The 22,048-nt window shown below is 41.9% G+C and overlaps 1 protein-coding gene across 1 annotated transcript in view; it reads right to left on the reverse strand.

Annotated features, from left to right (window-relative positions):
* Positions 1-1,618: 1,618 nt before the first annotated feature.
* nrg3b (neuregulin 3b) overlaps positions 1,619-22,048 on the reverse strand; it is a gene marked incomplete at both ends in the record, with an annotated part of 176,592 nt that continues 156,162 nt past the window's right edge. The window contains 6 exons of the mRNA XM_079182447.1: positions 1,619-2,366; positions 5,500-5,682; positions 9,889-9,998; positions 15,099-15,225; positions 17,660-17,762; positions 21,229-21,255. Of these exons, the coding sequence (XP_079038573.1) occupies positions 1,619-2,366; positions 5,500-5,682; positions 9,889-9,998; positions 15,099-15,225; positions 17,660-17,762; positions 21,229-21,255 (1,298 nt within the window). The remainder of the gene's footprint in view (positions 2,367-5,499; positions 5,683-9,888; positions 9,999-15,098; positions 15,226-17,659; positions 17,763-21,228; positions 21,256-22,048) is intronic.

Below are 22,048 nucleotides of genomic sequence, written 5' to 3' on the forward strand. Positions count from 1 at the left end.
TTCCCCTTGGAGATCAATGAAGTTCATTTTAATCTTCATAAAAACCTTCTTATAGACTCAAGATGGTTTTATTCTGCAGAGCAGTGATGAAGAAGTCTCAATAATACCCATTTGTAAGTCATGTATAACTTACCTCGCCAGCAGTCTTTGCCAACCTGAAAGGGAGGAAACGCAGATACTGAATTGGACATAAATGAGGCATAAATAAAGAATTGTACTCGGCTTGCTTCATTTCCATCCAGAAACCTCTTGGCCATTGTTATAATTCAGAACAGTGAAGTTGATCTTCTTTTGCGTTTATAGCGCTATGGATACATTATAAAGTGCATCATGGGAAATAAGGATTACAGACTGAAATACCCTTTTCTTCACATACACAGTTAATACTCCATCATCAAGGATTTATCTATTATCCTCCGCTCAGTTCTTACCTTCATTGTTTTATTTCTAAACTTGAGAATAAAGTAGAAGATTCTCATTCCGTTTATACTATTGACTCTCGTTAACTCCTGTGGATCACTTTAGAGGACATTACATTGACTTAAATTCCTTACATGGAGACTTAACCTAACCATAACCGCAACACTCAAATGTAAGGATTTACATTGTGTGCAACTGTCCCCATTTTGTCCCCCAAAAAGGCAGGGCCCCACAATGTGACTGTGTAAACACATTTATGTCCCCACAACAAGAGTAATACAGGCACACACGCACACACACACACACACACACACACACACACACACACACACACACACACACACACACACACACACACACACACACACACACACACACACACACACACACACACGCACGCCTGAAGAACAGCTACCTATATCTGAAACAAAAAAAGCATACTTAATTAGCGTGGCTGTTTTTAGGGTCGGGGGATGCGTGATTATATGCTACAGATTATATGCAACAGGCACCTGTAGTATATGCTACAGGTGCCTGTTGCCATGGAGATAAAGGGAGACCTGATATTAAATTCACCCTAACCTATATATATATATATATATAGGTTAGGCATATTCTATGTCAGATGTGATTTGAACATCTTTGGTATTTATATGGATTATTCAGTATATCTAAGACACAAGCACAGACATTCTTCACATGTGATAAAAACGGATTGAGATGAACAAAGCCCTTAATTAACACTGTTATCTTAGTCTTTATTTTGTCACAATTGTATGTCAAATATATATATACGTCTATATGACATATATTATATGACATATATAATTTCATTTCTTTACAATAGAGAAACAACATAGAGATGACACACTATTTTGGTTTCTAAGTAGAAGCTCCGTTTAAATAGTGGCATTTTTTTCAATACACTGTTTAAGTCAAGCTCCCACTCAAGTCATGGTTTTGTTTTCCTTATTGAGTCACATTTATTCACAATGTGTGTTTGTTTGTCTCTTTTTCTTTATAATTAGATGTCAGTATTTTTTTGTCTGCAGTTCAATCTGTTCATGTTCCATCAAAATTGACGGCCTTCTGTTATTGGTCCGTGTGGCCTCACAGATGGTTCCACCATCCTGTGCCACCAGTAAAGGTATACAGTTATTGAATACAGCGTCTTTGAAGCTTTACAGAGTTAATCCAATCAGCTTGCAGAGGGCCTGGCATAAGCGTTTCCAGTTCCTCTGCAGCTGGGCCCTTTGCTGGCCAAGGAGAAGTTTGCGTCTCCGCACACGAGGGACGTCTGACCTTGGCACTGTCCCTGGGCTTCTCTTTGGCCTGCTGCCTTCAAACCTCTGGTCCCACCGCCTGTGTGCAGAACTCTGGCTGAATATTGGACACAATTCCCCTCTGACTCCTGCACAGTCCCAGCCTCAAGAGTGTTTGTGCCACCGTGTTGGATCTCGCTTTGAGACCCGGACATTTTCATGGGGATGAAGAGGCTTTTCTGTTTTAACTCCTGCGCGAGTTCCACTGTAATTTCAAAGGAGCAGGGTGTTTGAGCGGAGCTGAGATTCGTCTCCGACCCCAGTGTAACGATGATGGTGGCGGGAGGGCTTACACTGCTGGGCATAACACCAGGCGCCTGCACGACACTCTCACAGGGCGAAGAGGGAGAACCGCTCCCGGGCACCGCTGTCTTTCCAGCCAACGCGGGGTACCACTTGAGGAGCGCCCGTTGGTTGCGCTCACTCGTGTCCACATTCTCGAGGTCACATGCTTGCAGGGAGGGAATGATGGGCACAGAGCGGGTGCGCAGGGAAGGTGGAAGGTAGGTTGTTCCCTTATCCAGACGGGTGCAGGGGACCTCGGTCCATCCCTTTCTGGCGGCGAAGTGAGAGAGTGACGTCCTGCTGAGGAGGGCGCCGACCTTTCCGCTGGCAGAATCACACCTTTAGGCAGAATAAAGAATAGAAATGGCAGTGTGAGAGAGAGAGAGAGACCAAGTCATTTGAATTGTGACCTTTTTGTCCGAGGCACTCATTTCCTAAGAGGAATAAAATATAAAATATGGAGATAAAAGTGGCCATTCTATTGTGCTTTTTACGATTTCATTCCCCTCAGTGGTCCGTACAAAAAAACTCATCTTGCACCGAGAAAAATATTACTTAGGTATTGTTCTTTCGTAATCTTGTGTAATTATTTATAATCCTCGACATGAGCAGTCCGTATTGTTGCTGCATGAACTGAAAAATCCCTTCTCTCTTGACTGCCTTATCAGAGATTTAAGGCTTTAGGAACACAGCAGCTGGATAGCTGACCCCGGCCTGTGGGAGGATGTGGAAAGATGTGTCTCCTTGAACATGTGTGTTCTAATTTCGACTACATAATCCAACAGAACACATCTAGTCTGACGGATTTGTAATGGGACAATAGGGGCTAATGTAGGAGTGTTCGTGGGTGTGAGAGAGTCTCAGCATGCATGTTTGCACGATGATGCATCTTGCCACCAAGTATGAGGGAATTATCACGGAACAGTGCCGACAAGCTTGAAAGGCATCATGTTCAGTATGAAAATAATACAGGAGAGCAGGGAAACGCATCCAGACTCAAGTGGGTACGTTTGTATATGAGTTGAATGTGCACAAGAGTTAATATTGTTACGGAAGACTCAATTCACATTTACAATCACCCTGGCAAAGCCTTAGGAGACAGCCAGTGTTATTGTCAGCCTTCAGAGACTGTTTGTAGCATAACCAAGTTTAAATAATTGAATTTCTTTCCTATTCCTCCCTTGGTATTAGAAGGGCAAATGCAAGCTGGAGGTAAATCCGGCAGATCAAAACATATCTAAAAATAAGTCCCGTAGCAAATTTACCGACAATTCTGTCCTTATCTTTGATAAGTAAATATATGTTGTGACACTGGATAATGAAACTGACAATCCTCTGCGGGGATTTGTTGTCACAAAATGGAAAACGTGGAGTGTTCTCTCGTGTTTGTTTGCTGTTGTCGCCTCAAACACTTTCTACTGCACTCTGTGCCTCCATGTTTCCTTCGCTGCACTCATCATCTCTGCACAATCTCCCTCCTTTCCTCACCTACCCCTCTCTCGTTCTCTCACTCTCCTTTCCACCTCCCATTTCTCATTTCCAGAGATGAGAGAGTGTATCCATGGCAACAAGGGAGAGGAGGGGGCTGGAGGAGGGGGAGGAGGGGGAGGGGGAGGAGGGGGCTGTAAGCTTGGTAGCTTGTTGTATAGCTGTTAAGTCGAGAAATACGTCATTTCAACCTCCTGAAGGCCAGCGCAATATACTCGACTGATAGATCTGCGAGGGAATTATCAATGGATAATGAGATCTAAATTGTTTAACTGTACAAACGCAATCTCATCCCAGAGAAGATTAGAGACCCTCAGCTCTTCTCCTAAACACTTGAGAAAGCTGTGTTAGGTTAAATTGCCTATAGCTTACAGACTTTGCCTTTGTCATTTTAAAAAAGAAGTCTCATTAGTTTCTTTAGTAGTTTTGTTTATTTGTCATTCCGTGTGTTAAGAGGGAAACTGCTACGCTCCTGGAGGATCTCCCCGCACAACCATTTGAAAGAACTGCTGAGCTCCATGGAGCTTTGTTTAAAAATGTAAATTATGGAAATAGGTCACATAAAGAGTTTGGCAGCTTGCAGTGCATCTTACAAGCCACTGTAGCGCTCAATGAGGTTGGCATGCTAATAGAAACATTGCTTGGCACTTTTAAGTGTGTGGAATGCACGAGGGACACTACTGCTTTAACGACAGACGTTTCTGATAACAGTGCCATCGTTCAAGTTGCACACACTGACAAGCATATTAGGCTGTCCCTGAGTCGTATGCTAAATAGCACTGGCTTAAAGATGCTCTCTTCTGCATCCTTAAGTAAATCCTAAAATAATTCAATGTTTTTATTGTTACTAGTTGAAGAGAGCCGCTTGACATTATGCATGACACGACTTAGAAAAACAAGCATTTCAATCAACAGTGACAGATAAATATTTTCCCGATTCATAATCTGAAGATCTTAACTGACATACTTTGTCTTAACATGGATCATCTCCTCCCTCCTCGAAGACATGAGGTGAACATCCCTCTTTGATAACAAATGTGTCAGACACGATTTTTTATTTCAAGCTATTCTTTCAAACCCATGCCAGCGATGATCATCAGACTGTACTTTTAAAATGTGTAAGTTATTTTAAGCCCCCAGATAGCCAACTGGCGAGAAGTGTCTCTGCCAAAAGTCCTCCCTGCTTCTAAAGCCTCCTGAAACAGCGCCAGTAGCGGTGCTTCACTTCTGATAGCTGTGAAATAGGGCAACTCCCTGTCCTTACTTGACATCAGGATGAGCATAAGGAGGAGAATTTAAGATGTGTCAATGCCTGAAATGAATTCTTTGCAAATTGCAGGCTTGTTCTAGAAGGCTGCAGCCAGTCAATATGGCTTCATATTTAGCTTGTACATTACAACAAATGTAATTATTTATTTCACGTGTTAACCACAAAGCCTATACATAATACTTGAGCGTTAGCCAATACCAACCCATTCTGGACATCTTGAAATGCATGTGAACTCGTGCATCATCCGGTAATTAGCTTTGGCGGGTGGTGTTGTATTTTCAACCCTTATAAAACCCTGCAGATAAATCACATCTTCATTCACAGCAACAGCCCAGTGGCAAGTGTAGGGAGGATTACACACAGACTCATTTCCTGGACTTCCCCAGCACCATGATGGTGTTGAGCAGTTGGGATCAAGTGTGTTCTCCAAATTAATTGTGACAGCCTCAGTTGAAGGAGGGCTCAGCAGATCTCATTTATTTCGCTGGATCAGATTTCATCAAGCTAGTTCATGGATGTGGACTGCGAGCATTTCAGTCATAAACTAATTTTTCCCCAAGTCATCCTTCTGCCTCTCCAACTTAACCTCAGTTAGTCTGGGGGTCAGTGTCACTGAACCGGTTATTTGACATCAGCGTGGAAAGGGGCAAAGAGAATTTCCCTCTTTGAGGATCAAACAAACAAAACTATGGAAAGAGAAAGTGAAAGTTTCACCTTCTTATGGACTCCATGTCTGTTGGCTCATCCTCCTGCAAGTGTTTGTAGACGTGGCCATTCACTCGGGATCCGTCGATGAGATTTGTCGATATTTTGTGTTTCCCTCTGGAAATGGGCGGGGTCCTGAAGTAACTAGTCTCCCTCCGTTGTTGGGCAGGACTGAGTGAAAGGGAACTACTCCTGTAACCAGAAGGGAATATCACAGTTTTAACGCTAGTTTCCCAAAGTGCACACTCTAATCTATTTATTGTATTAAATGTATCTCATCTCCTGTGCTCATTGATATGATGGACTGGACTGGATTGACCTTTCTGCTTGTTGGTTGAGTGGAAAAGAAGCATCACATTTCACATTCAGTTCACTCTGCGCATTAATAATCTTGGTGTTGAAGTGTAAGCATCAGACTGGGGTTGTGAAAAGAGTAATTTACCAATAAGCAATACAAATTACATTCACATTAAATCATTTGTCATGGCACAATCAAATAGGAGAAAATAGAGAGAAGAATTGGACTCAAGAGTCAGCAGCTCTGTGAGGCCGTACTTGAGCTAAATGCTAACATTAGTGACAATGCTAACGTGCTGATGATGAGCAGGTTTGCACGGTTCACTAGTTTAGCCTGTTAGCATGCTAATATTTGCTAATAAGCGTCATTAGTTTTGTAGGTATTCAGTTACAAACCAAAGTACTGGGGAAATTGAGATTTGTACCTATTTATGGTGCGACATTAAAAGTCACAGCATTAGCAAAATCATTATAATTGATCTTCTAGAGACCTTGAATATCTTTTATGACAATCCATGCAATACTTTTAAGATTTTTCACTCACAACCACAAACGTCAACCTCATGGTTGCACTTGAGGAAAAGTCAGAGGATATCCAATGATTCATGATCTGGGGACAATGAATGACCGACATTGTCACCCATAGTGCCACTAATGGTGAAAAAGGCACTTGTGGAACACAACACTGCTTTGATTTGTCTGCCAATTTGCTGAAGCTGATGAACATCTTCTTCTTAGTATATGCTGGTACATTAAAAAGCGAATATTTCTAATACCCCACATGAAAATGACCAGAATACGTCGCTATCCTGCTGCCATCAAGGATCTTTAGAACCCGGCTTCCTGCCGACACCCTGTTTTTAACTGTTCTGTTGGCAGCAAGTGGTCAACTTTAAAGCAGATCCCTGCACGTCTGCAGCAATAAAGACATGACATCTAATGTGAATCAAAGTTATACTGCACTATATTGCAATCCCATGTGCGTGTATATCGTACAAGAACAAACAACTCCCACGGCAGTGTGGGAGTATGAAATACAGTTTTTCAGTTTATTTGAATACATTTCAGCACTGTAGCTGCCTTGTCGATCACCTGCTACTCTTTCCTTTGTGGGCAATAGGTCACTTGATTGTGTCAGTTTAACTGAACCACAAATACTGCTGGAACTTGTTTGCATTGAAGCACTGAACAAAAATCAGCAAAAAAACATTCTCCGAACCTGATTTTGGCTCTTGAATAATTTGGCATTGCGGCAGTGACAAATGACAAAAATAGACTCCGTATGAAGTGGTGGACTGTGTTTAAATGTTAATCAAGATATCCAAACCTTTCGATTTTTTAGCTTGTCCTTCATCTGAACTCCTCCATTCCCTTTAATACAGGCAGTAAACTAAAAAGTCCAGTACACATCTGGTTATTAATTGATAGCTGACTGGACCCCTGTGCAAAAAATAATCGGCTATAATAATTCCCAAATGTCCGTGGCTGTGGAACAATAAGCATGGCTAATGTTGGCCCTAGTCTTCGCCAGCATGAACGTCCGCATCGACTGATGTTGTAAAAAGTTTACATGAATAAAGCTGAATTATGTCAGTTTTGTTCGCTATTAGCATGCTGATTTTTTAATTAGGATTAACTGAAAGCTGGAAAAAATTCAAATATGATTTTGCGAACAAAATCACCAGGCTGTTGTAATTATTGAATGTTAAAGGTCTAAAACTGAAAGGCAGCTGCTTATCTCCACAATTACAAAAAAAACAACCTCCTGATGTTAAATGGGTAAAACTGGATGTGAGAGTAATCCAGCACATATTTCATTAAGTTATTCTCTGTTTGTGCCATCCTTTGGACATACAAGAGAGAGAGAGAGGCAGAAAACACTGTGGGACAGAGGAGGATGACAAGAATAAACACCCAGAACCAGCAGGACACAGCGACACAGCATTTCTAATACATGCATGTTTTCACTCTCAATTTGAGAATATTGATTAGCCTACAATTTCCTTATAATCCAATCATGACAATGGGATCTGGGGATTGATCAAATCCCAACAATAGCACAAACGACAACAATGATTGACTACTGGCAGTGTGATGATTATACATTGACTTGGACGGTGTTATCTCCATCAGATTTTGCTGGCAAAGCAACTCGGAAATATGCTTGAGAACAGGTGGAACAGAAGGAGCTGTCCTGGTCAGTTTATTCAGAACTTATCCAAATTGGAAATGATTGGTTCAAAGTGATGGATTTGTTCAGTTTTCTCCACTGACATGTGTACAACAAGCAACAGAGAGGAAACGTTTTAATTCATAAATACTAGCCACATGGCTCGAGGGATGTTTGTCTTTGGTCCAGACTGAATTATCTTTCAAAGACATTCATTCTAAGGATTTTAAAGATCCCCTGGCTTTTCCTCCAGCGCCACAATGAGGTCAAGCATTTTAGTTGAAGGTAACCGAGGGTCAAGGTCACTCTTTGTTGTACCACTTGGGAAAACAGCTATTCCCATCAGCCTAAGATGTCCTTTGTGTTTAGTGTTAGTTAACTAAAGTTAGCAAGCCAAAACTAACCTGCGATGTTGAACATGGTAAACTTTAATGTGGTAAACTAGGATGTCATTCTGAGCATGTTTGCATGCTATAGTTAGCATCTATCTCAAAACACCATTGTACAGCCTAAAACCCTGCTCTTCTTTTTGGTTAAAGAGCAGGTGATATGTTTTTGAATCTTTATCTCATGCATGTGTGATATCTAGTGATTTATGCGATATTTACATTGTTTTCACAGAATCCCAGTTCAACAGATAAGCTGTGCATTCGGGCATGCGAATCCATCTGCACATGCTCATACCCAGTGCTAAATCCTATGATACTCAGTTAACCTTTTGCAGCAATATTGATGGAACATATTGACATGCTTTTATGGAGCATTTCTCCTGATTGCTCCAAATGTGCTCCACTTCTCTCAGGTCAATAGCTGAAAGCATCTCAACATCATCCATCACAGTCAAGTTCTCGTCTGCCTCCTCTGAGAACAAGCGGAACACATGATTGACTGTCAGCTGCCCTCCGTGAAGCACCTGCATTACACTGTCGGGAATATATAGCCAGGACGAGTCGGCACCATCCCCACAGCCGCACATGACGACCTTCCTCTCAGTTCCCCGTTATCGCTGCAAACATAGCTTCCTTTAATCACAGTACATCCTGACTGTAATGTATCTCCTCACTGCATAACGTTTAGTTTGTCTAATGCGCACAGCAGTGTAATGAGACTTCAAATAAATGCCTTATGCACAGCCTGCTCTCTTATCCAGAGATGCTTTCAATGCTGCTCAACACCATCAGATCAAGTAAAAGGTAGACATTTATCTTACAGATTTACAAACAATGAGTGTAATGGGTGCAAAGGGGCGAACATTTTTCTGAAATGACTTCTTGCACGCTGTGTGGCTGAATGTCATTAACTGTCATAGTGTGCTTGCACCCATATCATCAAAGCAAATGAAGCTTTTCTGTAAACATCACACATAGGGTGATTGTAACACACAGCACGCTCTATACCCGCATCCATCGTGTTGTTCATTTTGTTGAATCTTCTGTCACTCGAAGGATGGCATGAAAGGAATTTGGTTGAACCAATGTTTAACTCTGCGTATTAATTAAACAGAGGACGTCTCCTCTCCCCTATCAGTGTGCAAGAAGTCACTTCTGCCTGAGCACACATTTGCCCAATTTACTGGACATGCCATGTAAATATAGACATCTTCATTGCTAACTATTTTGAGAGACGGTAATTCATTTAATTAACCTAGCCAAACCAATAATCCTCCTATAAAACGTCAGATTCTAACTAAGGCTATGCACACAAGCAAAGCTTATGGAGTATATCCAAGGTCTATATTAACATAGTGGCCCCAAATGATAATCACCATAAATCTTTCTTACAATTTTACAAAAGATCTGTTTATTATTTGGAGGTCTATATTGTCTACCGTATTGCAGGATGATTACATTTCTTGTAATGCCCGGCTGCCTCTCATATCTAGATGTGGTGAACGATATAAGACAGGAAAAAAGAGGATGGCACATTGTCACCTGAAGCGTTTCCCTTTAGACAGCGCTCTGCTGAGAATAGGTGGCGCTACTGTTGATGTGCCTGGTGCCACGCTGCTGCCCTTCACAGATGAGCCGTGAGAACGGCAGCTCTGCAAAGAAATGAAGAACAATAGTGGGTACAGTGAGCCGTAAAACATGGTAATTGTTGCTTCAGGATGTATCTTCATTATTATCCTCGGGCTATGAGAAAGACACAAACACGAAGCTCCTTTATTACAGTTTAGCTTGGATTCATTTGTTATAATGTTCAAAAACAAGATGGTCAGGTGTAAGAGATTATGTAAGTCAACACAGGAATAAGATCAGGGTGTAATACTTAATGCAGGGGATGCTGTATGGGGTTTAGTAGCAAGTCCCCACTCAGGTTTAAGTCCCCAGTCAGGTTGAGGATGTTCTCTCACTGATGTATCCCCCTTAGTGCGGCAGAGTGTCCTTAATTACACTTTACATTTTAAACTGCAGATTAGGAGGGGACGCTTTGTGAATAAACTCCACCATGGCCCTCATAACACTCCCGCTGCACTAAAGAATTAATCCCACACAAGATTATATTAATGGTTTCCTAAAGAATTTCCCCCCTCAATTCTTTCCCTTTATTCTTATCAAAATTAACACCATTATCTCACAACAGGCCCCAAACAGAGCCCTGGCACAGCGACCATGGATGCCCCAAGAACCCCCCTGCGAGGCACTAAGTCATGAGATAATTCTGGTATTCCAGTTACAGTACTTCCTGCGCTGCCCTTTCTCTCTGTCTGATTTTACATCATTAAAGCAATTGCATGCGACTTGGAGCCAGTTCAGGGTGCTCACGCCTGATGAGCCTCTTTTTCTCCCTTACACCCTTGACTCCCAGAGGGAGCTGTTACTGCTGGTAACCAGTTGTGCAAGAAAATAGGATCATTTTGGCCACCGTCTCATATACCCTGCAGGTCTAAGCCTCACTTTCTGGAACAATTACTGTGGCAAACCTTCCCAGAGGATGATATCGATGTCAGGGGATAAAATAAATAGTTTGTGGCAGATAATGGCAGACCTGCATGCCGTAACCCATTTTGCTTGTTCCCTCCTATCTCACTTTTGCCTTGTTTGATGCCACTTGTGAAAGGCGTGGATAAACACAACGCAATGTGGATTTATTTCAAGGGGAAACACAGAAGAATCTGTGAATATGTTGACTATCAACTACATAACAAGGAGAGAGGCAAACCTTTGCATTCAGAGCAGCATTAATCCGCCCTGGATTACCATCAAATCACATGTCCTGAACTCTGCATAATGGGATATTTGACCATTCTTCATGAAGGACATTCCTCGGGTTAGCAGCAGAACAAACCACCAGCAGGTGTAGTTTACTGCTCAAACAGAGCAATGTGTCAACATGACTACCATTGATAGCAGACACAATTTTGTCTCTACAAGACCAAAATGTTAATCACTTGTTTTAGAATTATGCACTGACATGCACATTAGCATTGAGTTTGTAACTGTTGACAGCATTATTAATGTTCAAGCTGCACTGGCCTTGCCTTTTATTAATCATGGAGCTACCTGCGGAAGCATCTGTCACAACACTAACCGAACAAGTTGCTAATATTCAGCCCCCATTTACTGTTCATACTGGCATCCTGGTTAATTCTCTGATGGGACTGGGCATTTTTTTTTTTTTTTAAAAGACAGTTTCATGCACATGAACCTCATATTTTTTCATAAACCTGATATTTCAAACTTTTTCTTAATTTGAAAATACCCTAAAAGGAGTGTTTACTTATTATTTAAATTGTGTCAATTGTCTTGTAGAAGAGGACGCCGTCTCTGTGAGACCACATGAGTTGAGAGTAAAATTGACTTTGGTGTAACAGAACACAGCCCTGTGGCACACCAGAGCTTTTATTAAAGTACATTTCTGTGGATTTCCGGACACACGGCTCTGTTCTGTGGCCCTTACTGTTCTCTACAGCCATGAAGTATTTATACCGCCTTGCCTCATTCCTGAGGGCTACCCACTCTCTTCTTAGAGTACGACTAGTTAGTTACCTTCAGCTTCAGACTGAAGGGAATTGAGTTTTTCTTGTCTTGTCTTCCCAGCCTGTGTGCCCCTATTCCTTCATGTTGGTGCATGTCTGTTTCAGTGCAGTGTGTCCCATGGGTGCGTAACCCATCTCTTTTTATTGGAGACACACTCCTTTTTCCACAGAGGTGTTGAATCAACTTTTAGAGGCATGGGAGGCATTTAACTCTTCAATAACATTTACGTTCTTCTTTTGGTTTCCTTTCCCTTAAAAGTGCCTTGAAACAAGTCACACTATGCAATATGACTCATAGGTAATGGTACAGGTCTGAGTATTTATTAAAGTTAAGTGCAGGAGCGTGTTGAATACACCAGGCTATTTCAAATCATAGTCACAGATGGAGGTAACATATGCACAGGAATTTTTCCAGATGTGCAAATATATATATATATATATATATAGGTATTTGCGATGACAGATGGAAGAGACACATAAATATGTACAAATGCTGCACGAGCCCGGGCAGGTGCGCAAAGAAGTCGGACATAATGGTGCAGGGCTGTGAAGTACACACAGTATAGAGGCAGGGCAGGTGCCCTGGTGTCTATTTTAAAAAGGTGACACGGGTTTAGCAACCTGATTTGGCTCAGACCTTGCTGCAGAAAGCAATGGGTAACAATGATGTCAGCATTTATTGTACAAGTCTTTGCATTGCTACTCAGCAAACCCTGAGAGAAAACGTCTTGGTCTATAACACCTGAGTTCAGGGAGTTGACATGTTTTTGGGGAGGTTAAAGATACTCGAGCGGCACCTCAGTTTATCATAGAGAGGATACGGAAGACAGTGACCAAAATGGACTTTAGTTTCATCGTCCCCTCTGCACCTGCCTCGACAGAGCCAGCCTGTTTTCACAGCTCACTGCACTCATCCTCCACCTTACTGCCTCGAACGCACACAGAGGAAAAACCATGCCGAAATACTTTGCGGCAAATATTTTGAGCCTCTTTTGAAACACTCTGCTCTGGTCTTCCTTTTCTCCATTTTTGTCGGTCTAACTCATCCTTTAAATAAAACCCAGAGAACTTGTAGGACTGCACCACTCATAGCACATGTCCTCTCCCTAGACAGTTGCAAGCTGAGGGAGTGGGTGGAGAGAAGCAGTGGTCTGGGGTTGCTGTGTCAAATATGTGGAAAAATAGGTTTCGCTTGTTAATCTTTTCCTGGTCTGTTCAGCTCATGCCCCCTTGTGAGTGTTTATAGCCAGCGATCTTTAACGTCGCACCTTAAGCTTCCTTCCCACTGTTCTATTACAGCTTGTGTTTCTGTGTTGTTATTGCTGTCTTTTATTTTTGTCTTTGCCTTCCTCTTGGCCTCCTCCCTGTGTCCAGCTCTGAAAGCATTTTGTGGCTGGATACAGGGCATCACTTCATGCTGAGCTCTCATACAATCCGGTCACCACATTCTCATAGCCGTGTTGTTAATATAATAGCCTGCTATTGTGCTACGGGACGATTGGCCTGCGTCTGACTGAAATGCATTACACTGGACTCCGATGTGCTGAGACTAGTTGGGTGGCAGTGGAGGGTTTTTGTGTTATGATTTTGTCTATTTAGTCTGTGCAGCACAGAAGGTTTGTGCTGTGTTTTCTGTCTTATTCGAAAGTAATTTGAAATTTGAGTTTTTTTATTTAACACAGCTACTTAATAGCAGCAACATTTACATCAAATGTTGTACGACTACTTTGCTGTCAAGCGCTCGAAGCCCTAATTTCAACTGCAGGTCCGTGGGTGGGGCTGGCTTGAGGGGTGTTTGTTTCAGTGGGTGACAATAGACACTGTTGCATTATTAAAGAGATTCAGTACAGGCCTCATTTGGAAACACAGAAGTGACAGAACAAGGCTGAACTTCAATGAGGAATTTCAGGCAACAACAAATACATTTGTGTCTTAGACAAACGTGTTGGTTATCAAACAGGCGTACCACCCCATTTCCTCCTTTACACAAACATATTTAAGTGAGAGTCATGCAAATTGCAGAAGTATTTATTTATGTTCTTGCAATCTGTGAGTGTCAGCATCACCTGGAGATTTCCACATCTATAAAGAGCAGGTGCACATTAGCACATGCATATGATAGAAAATCAGTAATGCGTGTAACTTCCTTAAAAAATGAAAGAAAAATGCACGTCAAACAACGACAAAAACAACATCTTATTATGAAGATAAAATGTACACACACTATGTGATAATTCTTCTAATACCAAACAAAGAGGGCGTATTCAGAAGAGTGCTAATGCGTTATGGCAATTGCACTCCTTTGATGAGAAGTTCATAAGTGTGCATTAGGCTGCAATTACCTTGGGATTCTGTGGACACATCAGCCTGATCGGTGTCATCTACATCCTCCACGCGCTCTGATATGAATGTCTGGGTCAGTTTTCTCTCCAGCAGTGTCTGCCACTGCAGGCTGCGGTGGCTTTTAATCAATTTCAAGCTACTTTTTCTTTTATGTCGACACCCTGCCATTTCTTTTCACTTAAAGCAGAGGTTTGTCTGTGGGATTTTTCATTGTGAGAAATAGCTGCCAAAATTAGACTTTCTTTCCTTGGGCTCCTACCGTTTCTCTCCAAAATGTTTCAGTGTTGTGTTTCTTCATTAATCAATACTTTAATCACACAACTCTTTCTCTTTTCAATTCCTGAGCTGAGTTGAGGGTTACAAATGTCAGGAGAAGGAATTGACATTTGCATACACCAATAACACCAATAAAGTTTTGCCATTCTCAGGAGTAAAGTGCCATTTAACATTATTTGTCTACTGTGCAGTTTTGATGCTGTGCTTGCATTGTGAGTTCAGGACCCGCTACACGCCATGGATCAGAATTTCTAATCTGCAGTTTGTCACAGGAAACTGTCATTGTGAACGTGACAAGCAGATTTTTCCTGTTTAACACATGGTGCATTTATTTGAAACTCTAAATTCCCACTGTCTCTCAGCCTGTCAGATATGAGTGTGAACAAAAGGCTTCAGCCAGTAGAGATACTATTAAGACACACATCGTACATCATTCTGTCAAACACTCTAAACTAAAGAAGTACTATACATATTAAGATGAAAATGATCATAATGATGATAAAGACATGACTGGAAATAAATCAATGCTAGGTAAAGACTTACCTTTTGGAGTTGAAGGCTGTATTGGAGCCTGGGAGTAGATTTGGACATGAGGCCAGAGGCGTTCACACTGCAGTCCCTCAGGCTGCGGCTCTCAGAGAAATGAGCCTGGAGTTTTTCCCTGTGTCTTCTGTGGAAGAATGCAGGTGTGGGGAGAAAGAGAGACATTGCAATATCACGATGAGAAATTACCATGGTGTTGTGCTCCACTATAAATTCTCTGGCTCCATTAGCTATTTACCTCATGCATTCCTTCGAATGATAACACACGCTGATAGCAGTTTTTAGTCCAGTCATTGATTTCTGTGACCTACTTGGCTCTTTATACAACCATGTAACAGAGAGGTAGATGATCATATTCATAGAAAATAATACCCTTTCATTGTTGACACACACTTTACATTTACACATACATTCATTCCTGCATCACCATCAGTGGACAATCACACTACACCAACCAAGTGTGGCCCTCTGGTTTCTGGTCATTTTGAAAAAAACAAAAATAGAATAGAATATTTACTTTTACGGTCTTTTCCCATAATATTACACACACACACACACACACACACACGCCTATACAAAAAAACCCCTCTGCTGATATCTAATAATATCTGTCGATTGTTGTTCATGTGCGGGCACCTTGAAAGGTTAAAAGATCATCAGCTCACATATGGACTTTTTCTTCCAGAGCTGTAACTGAAGGTTCGATGGTGGTGAAAAGCGCTCAAACTGGTTGCAAAAATAGCATTCGGAGGAAAGATGTCTTGCACAACTGAAAATTTAATTAAGGAAATGTACCGTGAAACGTCCATTACATGCCTTTGTGATAATTTTCTTTTCGCTTTTCCAGAAATACCTTCACAGAGAGTTTCGAACTTTACAGAGGAAGACTACAAGGAACATGTCTGGTTGGATGTTTTAATGGATAGATAATGTGGATGCATGTTTAATCCAAAGCTGCGAAGTGAACATGTCCCATTGATGGTTAATTTATCCATGTGCATCTGGTGACTTTTCTGCTTCATAAATGGCTTACATTTTTTTGTCACCTGTACAATATCGTTGCTTAAATCTTTTCCAATCTTCACCATAAAAAAGGCTCTTATGAAGAAACAAAGTGAGACAGACAAGCAAAATGGCATCTTTTTGCAATGCTAAATATAAAATATGACAGTGTTCCTTCATTTTAGAATTAAACTTTGATTAGATTATAAATTAGTTAACGCTTGAGTTAATTAAATTTTAATTCATCATTAAATGTTCATTCTTAAATAAGAGGTTGGTAAACTCTCTTTGCAGCTAAGGCTTGAGGTTAAATGCCTCTGGAGTAAATGACATGGTCTTACGGCCACCGCCGAAGCCAGCCCAATGTGTTTATTGTGTTTAACCTTTCTTGTAGTGTCATTTGTATGCTTGATAGGATGTGTGGTTCTCTGTACGCAATTGGTTCCCTCCTGCTGAGGCGTGTCTGACTGTCTGACTGTCTCAGAAGCCAGGGATCGTGATTAGAGTGACACCTGGAAATGTTGGTACTTAAGGTTCAAATGCCTGGACAGCTTGACAGGCAGCTGAGGTTCAGTGGGCCCAAGTGCCTCTTCTTGTCATTGTTTCAAAGCTATTGTTAATTGTGAAACTTACTCTGTGATTAGTTATTGAGGTACTCTCTGGCTACCAGTGTACAGGGCCAGGCCTATTCTTAATCCCTTCTTGCACACACGTTTAGATATTCTGTAATTTAGAGACACGAAGTGCAAGGGTGCTGTATTTGACTTCTAAACAATACTGGCCGGTAGTGAGGTTTTTATTTTCCATTTTTGGTTTCTTAGAGTAAGTTACTTGTAGTTCTTATTTTAAGAGAAATTTCAGGTCTTTACTGAAGAGCAGAATACACTTAAAGTTCTTTGCAGGAAAAACTAAACTGTCAAACAACATTTGGGGGAAAGCGATTCAATTTAACAAAGGAGCCTGGGTTTGGATAATTTCCGGTACATTTAATTTACCGTTGAGCCAGGACTCTCTGGTCACGCTGACCGATAGGCGTTGCACATCTTATAGCGTTGTAGTACTGAAAATAAAACTATTTTTTGTTTATCAAGACCAATTCAATTAACCCAACCTACATTAACTCCCTCTTTACACTCTGCCATTACTTTCACTTTGTCTACATTGCTTTTATTTTTCCTTCCCTGAAGTGAGTAATTGACTTTGTCGGGAAGCTTTCGTGTGGCCTGGTACCCCTCTTATCCAGTCGCGAACACATACACACATTCTTATGGTCTAATGTTTTTTTTGGAGTTGCTCTAGCCCTTACCTTATTTGTGTATTTTCTATGTGTTAAGCATTTTGGGACCCACCTGCTTGCTAAAACCACTTTACAAATAAATCTTACATGCGTATCTGTCCCAAATGCATCCTACACAATTTAGATCTGAAGCCCTGATAAAATATCCTCTAGCTAACTCACACTTAGAATTTCATTGGGCTCAATGCCATGATAGTAAAGTGCTCTTTCTGCACAGCCGGGGGCATACTCTACTAATGTGGTGCTGGCTTGCATCACTCACTTGTTGCGGCGGTAGAGAGCCATACACGCCACTCCAAGAAGACAGATCCCGGAGGCAATGCTGAAGATGGACAGCACCTGCCTCTGGTAAGTGTCACCACTCTCTGCGGAGAAGAGAATACGGTTCAGGCCATAGAATTTCTACCGTGACACAAAGGATATGAGCTGTGGCTGTGATTGAGCAGGGAGAAAGAAATGTATCATGAATTAACATACTGAGCTCACACAAACAGTGGATTGGACATACACACACACACACACGGCCACACACAGACATCCACCCACAATCCGCATTAGCATAACGCGACCAATGCTGCTGTCAGTAAATGTCAGTGTTTGAGCATGGGATAGGGACATGGCAGACACAGGCAGGGCTCAGTGACATGTGCTAAGTGAAGTGTGATAATCATTTCGTTCAGACAAACCCAGCAGGCAACACGGTGGACTGTCTGCACAGCAGGGGCCACACTGTGCGTGCGTTTACTGTATATGTGTGTCCGCATTCAGAGACTGATGGCGACAGGGAATTAGCAGAAAATGAATGCTCCCGGAGTTTCATGTCAGACCCCTTGCACATCAACGGAAGAGGCTTAAGGTCACAAGCAACTGGGACAAGCAGCAGTTGATCCTAGCAGATATCTGTCTGCCTGAGCTGCTGGATTGTGGAGATTCACTACTCACCATAGTGCACGGGGCGACGGTGGGACATGCACTGGCTTATCAAAAACAAATCGCCTAGTGGTCAAAATGAGCACCGTCTAAAACCTGCAACTACTAAGTATGTGACTGATCAACTGTGGAGAGTTGGATAGACTTCTCTGTCCCAATGTCTTTCATGACCTTAAACACAACCTCCTGTGACGTTACTCAATCAATCAAAAACAATAAATCCCCCTGTGTCTGATCTCAACATGACAACAGCAGGGTGAAGTACAGAAAACACCCCCCCCCCCATGACCTTTAAGGGCTTGTCTGAGGCTTTCGATGCTGTCAGAGAACTGTCCTGGGAGGTCTTCTTCATCCCTTCTTGTCTACCCTGGTTTATCAACTTCCCTTAACTCTTGCTTTAAGGGCACAGTTGGATAGCCTCTTGTGTTTGGCTTACACTGGAGTGCAACCAAGCACACTGTTTTCACCATTTTCCCATTTATTTTCTTCCCCTGCATTACATCAGTGCTGCATCAACACATTCAAGGGGAAGTATGGTGTAACTGAGTTCAAACTGGAAGGAAACCTTTTTAATATTAGAATGCTTCTGGCAAAAGATGAATATACCATTTGAACATGTCCCGGAGTTACAATATGTGGAGATATACAGTCTATACTGCCCACTCAGCTCCTGTGAAAAGGAGGCAGGCTGGGTTGGAATTAAAATAGAGCCAATGTAAAGAAATGCTGCAGGGCTGGTCAGCTGTGACACACTATTGCTTATTTAACACTGGTAAGCTGACAAACAGCTTTGTGGATACTTTTGGTCATACTTGTGCAATAATTTGGCAAATAATTGGCCTAAAGTGTTACGTTTCAAAGTTTAGTTGTTTGGGCTGGCATATTATGACCTTAAAAATGAGCAATTTGGAGTGTGACTAACTAGTTTAGTGAGTTTACGTCGTGCATTACCTGACTTTATGTATATCTGCCAACATATATGGTGATATTTATAACTATAATAAGCTAATATGGCCGATAATAGCCCTGGGATATATCTATCAGGTATAATAACAGTGGAAAATCACATATTTTCCACTGTTATTACACTGTTATTATATTATACTAATATTTGAATACTTTGAAATAGTGGATCTGTCAACAAGTTTGTGACTCACTGATTCTTGAGCACCCTGTAATTCCTCTGGGATACAGCAGTGCATATTTTCATGCTGCACTTTACAAATGAACAACAGAAGTTGCCTCTGTTTATGAGTAATCTGTCACCTGTATATCCGTATCCTTGTAAACCCTGCAGCCTTTAACCATCAGTGAAATGACCTCTCGACAGTTCTATCTTTGAAACATATGGGAACTATCCTTTCCTGCTGCCACATCATCAGTGCTCATCGCGTGCGGCACCACCTGAGACGAGCCTCTGCCTTGTTTGGATAGATGACGTAGGCCTTTCCAAAATCTGAACATAAAAACAGCTGTCTCCAAAGCTCTGCTGAATGGCTGCGAGGAAAAACCAACATGCAGTCTGGATATAAAACCATTACAGGGCTTTCATGCCCGATGCCTACGAGGCAGTCTTGAAATTAGATGCAAGAGCATGTTGGGAAACGGAACTAACTGAGCAGCCTCAGCTACATCGGCTAAGCCATGTCATATTGACACGAGGACAACACAATCCCATATGGCCAGCTATGCCATAGCAGCCACACTATACATGGTCAGAAAAACATGCTATGATGAAGAGCATGCCAAAGTATCCATGACAGAATGGGTAGGGGTATTTAGCCTGAAATACATCAGGGCCAACTAGGGAAACATACAGAGCTTCAGCAGCTGGGCCCAAAGAAATTACAAAAAGACGAGATTATTTAGAGTACTCAATCCCACTTCAACCAGAGCGTTGCTGTATTCTGACGGTCTTAGATGTCACATATTGGACTTTTATAACAGCTATCAAAAGATTCATTTCTATAGCAGAAGAGGAAGTCACAATGGAACACAATGAATAAGCAAGTGAGCATGCAAAGTGCTTTTCACAGCCTAGAAAACTACCTGCACTTCTGTCTGTCATCTGTCCGGCTATCAATCGATCAATCCTGTTCTCATTTTCTCTAATGCATCCGCCCACCCGCAGGAGCATTCTGGACTAATTTAGTCCCCAGATTAAAATCACTGAACTGGGGAATGTTGTGTGCAGGGCGGGCTTCTGCTTTCAGAGCGCCTGCTATTTCCTGGTGGAAGTGTGTGATGTGACGGCAGTGTATGAAGCCACGCTAATGGAAAACTTCACAGCATGCAATGTTTGGTTTTCATGTATGCACAAAAGGGAGCCAGAGAGCGAGGAATAGATGGCGAAGAGAAAATAAGAAACGCTACGAGTGCGGTACTGTAGAGGCTGTGTACAATTAGATTGTATATTCCCTCTGGACAAGGAACAGCGTGCGATTATTAACGAAAGAGGAGCAAGATAATTTGTTTTTTTTAAAAGATTTGTTAACTCCCTGGAAGGTTAAAAGGTACCCAAAGAGGTTTAAACTGTATTTCCATTGCCTCCCGTTGCCTTTGTATAGACCGTTTGATCACTCAAAACAAAACCAACATTTATAAAATGCAACAGATTCAGAAGCTGCATCTACATTCATGTTGCAGGCAAGTGGACAGACATTCCTACGTGAACTGCTGCATTGTGTCTTTATTTCTCCATCGCCTATAACGGCGCTCTTCTTCATGCAGAAGGCATACTCCTAATTCACCACAACGGTGTTTCCATGGCGACTGGCCCGCATTAATTTTACAAGGTGAGTGGCCTTGTTGTGCCGTCTTGTGTGTTTCGTATGCGGCGTTTCACAGACGCAACGGCACATTAACGAGCACACACGAACAGTCAATGAAAAGTTGTCTTACCCATGAACTCAATCCCAAGTTCGTCCGCTGTTCCATTCATGGCCAGATAGCATGAGAAGAAGGGAGGGTATGGGTAAACAGGGAGGAGAGAGAGAGCGAGAGACAGAGAGAATAAAACAGTTACAACATGATGTGCCACTATCTTACTCAGAATTCACCTTAGGGAGAGACACATGCTGCAACTAGACCATAAAGTTGGTTTTGACGGCTTTCTCTGACACGGCTCTCCCTTGTGCACCAGGTAATGAGCCAGGCAGCCCCAGATGCTTGGTATGCTTTTGCGAGATACACTTTGAATTCGCACAGCCTACAGTGGCTTTGAATGAAGAAAGAAAACAACAAAGATATGGGGGCTGAGAGGATTAGAGGAAGGATCATAAAAATAAAAGTTGAAAATGACATATCATGTAGCTTTATGTCGCTGACGTTGCTTTGCACGGGGCTTATATATTGATTTGAGCCTGAGGTGTTGCAGTAATTGTCCTCCTCTGTCTCCAAGCATAGCTTTTCAATTGTCAATAGCTGGTCACTTTAAGACTAACACACATGCAGGCATACAGTATGCTGCACTCTTGTCTGTATGCACACACTGCACGCACACACACACACCATCACACACACACACACACACACAGTCTTTCTTCATGCAGTTAAGTCTTTTCTCTGCAGTCCCAGTGCTGGGGAAACAGATAAAAAGGAGCACTCGTGTTCTTTCCCTCCTGACAGTGCCCCTTTTTCATGTCACTGTAATGTAATCTCATTTAAATTAAAATGAAAACCCTCACTAGTAATTGCTTTTCTGACAGAGGTGGTCTGAGTT

This window comes from Pholis gunnellus (genome assembly GCF_910591455.1).
Source record: "Pholis gunnellus genome assembly, chromosome: 21".
NCBI classification, from domain to species: domain Eukaryota; kingdom Metazoa; phylum Chordata; class Actinopteri; order Perciformes; family Pholidae; genus Pholis; species Pholis gunnellus.